The sequence below is a fragment of the Artemia sp. Qi Xiang Cuo genome, chromosome 2 (assembly GCF_049724085.1).
Source record: "Artemia sp. Qi Xiang Cuo chromosome 2, ASM4972408v1, whole genome shotgun sequence".
In the NCBI taxonomy this organism is placed as follows: domain Eukaryota; kingdom Metazoa; phylum Arthropoda; class Branchiopoda; order Anostraca; family Artemiidae; genus Artemia; species Artemia sp. Qi Xiang Cuo.
In genome coordinates this window covers 16,315,895-16,320,888 of record NC_142795.1, presented here as the reverse complement: position 1 = coordinate 16,320,888, position 4,994 = coordinate 16,315,895, and the positions used below count along the sequence as shown (strand labels likewise).

The 4,994-nt window shown below is 35.4% G+C and overlaps 1 protein-coding gene across 1 annotated transcript; it reads left to right on the top strand.

Annotated features, from left to right (window-relative positions):
* The first annotated feature begins 432 nt into the window (after positions 1 to 432).
* On the top strand, positions 433 to 810 carry LOC148954945 (uncharacterized). Its single transcript, XM_089105738.1, has one exon. The coding sequence runs from the start codon at positions 433 to 435 to the stop codon at positions 808 to 810; it is 378 nt and encodes a 125-aa protein (XP_088961864.1).
* Positions 811 to 4,994: the final 4,184 nt, after the last annotated feature.

The window sequence follows — 4,994 nt, the reverse complement described above, 5'->3', positions numbered from 1 at the left end:
AGAGATGGTTTAAGCTACGATTTTTACAAAGTGTTTTTTAGTGAAATCTCGGAAATCATGTTATCAGCAATGAACGAGATGATACATGAAGGAGCTACACCGGATCAGACCCTAGCGATCATCACATTAGTGCCAAAAAAGGGAGACATGCAACATATCGAGAACTGGAGGCCCATCTCTCTACTTCCCTGTGATACCCGATTATGTTCCAAAGTACTCATGAACAGACTCAGAAAGCTGATGGGAGAGATTCGGGGTGAGACCCAACACGGGGGCATAAAATGTTAAAAAGTCCAACATATTCTTGCAATTTTACGTGACTTACTCCTTAGAAGAGAAGAACTATCGGAAAGTGATCTCAAATGGGTTTTAATATGCGTTGATTTTATCAAAGCTTTCGACTCGATAGTCCGGGAAGTCCTATGGGAACTGATGACGGTGAAGCATTCGTTTTGTGGTGAATTTGTCGTTTTTTACAAGAACCTATACCTTGGCGCAGCGGCGAAAGTGGTGGTAAACGGAAACCTCAATGAGGAATTCTCCCTTGAAATATCATTCCGGCAAGGTGACCCAAGCTCTTCATTTCTGTTCGAGATCTATCTTGACCCGTTGATAAAATACATAGAAGGCAGAATAACAGGTATCAGAGCACTGCCATCTTTAGTTCTCAAGTCTGAGGCCTTTGTGGATAACGGGAATTTCTTCGCCGATGGAGTGAGTGACATTAAAACATTAATGCGGGGCCTAGAATGGTACGAGAAAAATTTGCCGTCAGGACTCACAAGAAAAAGAGCAAGATCCTCCCGTTAACAAAAAGCGCAAAGGCGAGTTGGATTAGGAGCTTGGAAAAAGAAACTTGGCTGGAAGTCAGTCCTACAGTAAAGACACTTGGCGTAGAGTTTTCAGTCAGAGGAATTTGCTGGCAGGACGCATGGGAAAAGAAAGTACTCGAGATTCAGTTTTTGCTATGTGGCGAAGATAGAGGCAGGAATCTTTCCTTGTTCCAGAGATCAACTTTCATCAACATGTATTGTGTATCAAGAATACTTTATCTGGCCCCAGTAATACCCCTCCCGGAACCTATAGCAAAGAAAATTGAAACCTACATGTGGCGTTTTATATGGAGCGGTAAGCTAGAAAAACTGAGTAAGAAGTTGTTCTTTTGCCCAAAGGAATTGGGAGGTCTAGGAGTACTGAATTTTAGAAAACTGTGCCAAAATATGCTTGCTAGAATGACACTTGAATTTTTAAATGGACCACAAGAACACTTTCATATGACTAGAGAGTGGTTGGCTCCCTACTAAACAATCCTAGTTCAACAAATTTAGACACAAACGTCCCAGTTTTCATGAAAGTTTCTTTCCCGATATTAAAGCAACTGCAAGAGAAGGGGCTTCTCATGGCAGATAGTAGAGAAATAAAAACTGAGATAACCAGGATTTAAACTCTCGAAGAGGAAAATAACGGATATCACGTAAAAGAAAAAAACCATTTGTAAATTTTGAAAATACCTTTAGAAAATCTACATTCTTTACCCATGGAACCAAAAGTGAGAGAGCTTATGTTTCAAGTCATAACCATGATTTTGCCTTACCGAAATAGAGTGTCACGTTTCCTGAGAAATGAAGATAAAAAATGCTCTTTTTGTTTTGAAGTAGTTGAAGATGGTTTAGACCACCAGTTCATCAAGCGTAATGAAAATAAGGGAACTTTTCCGTTTGTTTTTGATTTAAGTGAAAAGTGCAAAAATAAAGTTCAAAGTGATGAAGAAAAGAAGAAGCTGGTGAAATTTGACATAAATTTGGATTTGGAAGTGAAAAAAAAATTCTTTGTGTTATATTATTGGAAATATGTGTCATTATGTGTGGAGTAGAAGGAAAAGAAAGAAAGTGGTGTGTTTAGAGGATTTTAGTAGTTTAATTGAGAAGAAAATGGAATTATTGAAGATAAGAAAAGAGTGGAGTGAGTATTTTTTTGATTTTGAATTATGAAATATTTGTAAATATGGTGGGTGGAAAAAGAGAGTGAGAAAGTAAGTAGTGGAGAGAGTTTGAGCTTTATATTGGTAAGAGATAGTTTTTTGTGTCAGTGAGTGAGAAAACAGCGTTGCAAGTAAGGTAGTTTAAAGAAATTTATTGAAATTTGTTTTTTTTTAATTAGCAGCCAAAAAATAAAAAAATAGGAAAAAAGGAAAAAAATGAAGTTTAAAAATGGGGTTTGGTGGTCATTTCAGCTTATTTGTTTTTCATAAATATTAGTGTGTTTATTTTTGTGTGTTGTAAAAATAAGCTGAAATGATAATGTAAAAGAGAGTTTTTTGGTTTTTTGTTGTTTTTTTATTTATTTTTTATTGGGATATTTTTTTATATTTATTTTTAGTAGTGGCTTCTTTGATGAATTGGAATTTTAGAAAATTTTGTCTGTTGTTGTAAATGGCCACCGCAAGCAGGGACTTCCTGTGGAGGGGGGACGTCCGTTCTGCGGGAGAGAATTTTATTTTATTGTTAATAAAAATTAAAAATTATTTTAGTAGAAGTACAATAATGCAAAGACCACTCTTTGGCTGCTAATTTTAGTAAAATGTAGAGTGTAGGTGGCATTTAGATTTTTGTAATGTTTAAAAGTAGTTTTTTTAATGTTATTGCCACTGAGAGGAGATGAGGTGGTATTTAAAAAAAAAGAGAGAATGCCAACATAAAAATAATAGTTGACGAAGAGGAGTATCTTCTTGCTAGTGCTTTTGGTCACATACTTCCTATTGATAGAACCTATCGTCATCTTTTAGGTAATAGCATTCAACGGAAAGCAAAGGGGAAAAGAACGGCCTACTCTTCTACTAATATCATAAACCATGTCTTGTCTACGTGCCGCAACTGTTACTTTTGTAAAAATAAAGCTGTAATAAACAGTGAAATTGCCGGAAAAATAAAATGGAATTGGTAGAAAATATCACTAAAGAATTTAAAGACGAATCGATGAAAAACAAAGTGCCAGCAAACGTTACTACCATTGTTCAAACAGCCCATGAACCAAATAATACCAATGAAGAAACACATATATAACCTGTCGGTGACACACCAGTAAATATGACACTCATTTACCCCACTATCAGCATGTGGGGCTTACTTATTTTTTACTTTTCAGTATTGTCAACAAATCACACTCACAAAATTGATGCTCCTTTGCTTTCAAAGAATCCCAAACTTTTAAATTCTTTTCTACATCTTTTCCTATATATCTATCACAGCTTAGCACATTTTCAAAATGTTCTCCCCATTTGTCAGTAACCCTTTCCTCATAACTAATTGTGGCCCCGTTCCTATTTTAGCTGGGACACGCCCAGATTAATTGTTCCCTCTCGATTTTTTAACATGCCAGTAAAGTATTTTACTATTGTGTCGTTTGGTTGCATCTTCCAGATATTTAGCAATTTTATCCATGGCCTCCACCTGACCTCCTTAATTCATATTGTAATACTTTTTCCACTTTCCTTAAATTTCTCTTGTTTTCATATGATGCATCACTCAAATTTTTCTTGTACAGTCCACCCCTCCCCTCTACTAAACTTAAAGTATTTTCTCTAGTATTCCTAGCTGCCTTTCTAGCTTTCCTATTTAAGACACAATCGATGACTTCACAGTCTATTTTCCTAAAATTATAACATCCGTCTTCTATATAGTATAGTATATAGGATATTATATTTGACACAAAAAAAACCGCAGGGCCATGCATATTTTAGTCCTAAAATGAGCAACTAGGATCCTATCATAAATATCTTCCCAGCCTAAACAAGACTTAGCAGCTTCATTATTCATCATGAACCCTAATCCCTGTCTACGTACCCCGTCCTTCCTGCGTGAGTAAAAACATTCTATACCACATAATTCTATGGTTCCTACCCCTGAGACTTGAGTTTGGGAAATTCCTAACAAACCCAGCTCAAAGATTCTGAATTTGTCAGTAAAAATGTAAACACGATGGTTGTTTTTTAACATTTTAACATCTGAAGTTGCAATTTTCCTCTTATTGAAATTATCATGGACTCAGGAAAAGCAATTGTCCCAAAACTAGTGCAGGACGGGGACTAACACATTTCCTCAATTCTACACGAAGCGCTAATAGAACTTAGAGATTAATCAATCCTTCCATTATTCAAATCTAGCATTAACCCCATTGCTGAGAGTAGTAAGGGCTCTATTCGTTTAAAATCCACATTGAATTACACGTGGATATGTGTGTGGATTTTCAAGTAATTGGGTTACCACGGGCCAGTTACCTATTACTATGAACCCTACATGGCTTGGCAGACAGGTTTTCTAATCTGACACTCATTTTTTGTGTGTCAATCGATTAGAGAAAGCTGGTGGTTACTCCATATGATAACTTGATTAGTCGGTTTTTTAAAAAACTTGGCAAGCTATAATGTACTCAATTAAAAACCCTATATAATGTCCTTACACTGCATTCCAATTTTCATTATGTTTTAAGACATTGTTTATAGTACACTATATATTATTAACTTTGAAAACAATGGATTCGTTCATTTTCAATGTGAGTACACTTTTCATTCTTTTATTTCCCCCCAAAAAAAATGTAAGAAAAACTTTTACTAGTAAATTCAAATTTCAGAGGGATTTGGCCCCCCTCCCCTTCAACAGTACAAAATCTTAAGAATATGACGAGTATATTCGATAGAAACGGCAAAGCACGCTTTTTTCTATTATGTAAATAAAATCTCTCCTCCATAGGTATGTTTAAAAGTTTTTATTGTTTTGAAAAAAAGTTCTTTATCATTCAGAAACAAGCTTTTTCCAAACATGCTGTATTTTTCTGGTTTGAATGAAAAGCTTGCGTGTTACCTTGGGGGTGACTTTAGGAAAAAATAAAATACAAAATTCCACAGTTTTGCAGACAGGAGCTTTTAACTTCTATAGTAGGGTTCTCTGATTTGCTAAATCTGATGATGTGATTTTCATTAAAGTTCTATGAGTTTT

Bases quoted from the DNA above. Each gene is read 5' to 3' on its own strand.
- LOC148954945 (XM_089105738.1), top strand. From the start codon at position 433: ATGACGGTGAAGCATTCGTTTTGTGGTGAATTTGTCGTTTTTTACAAG.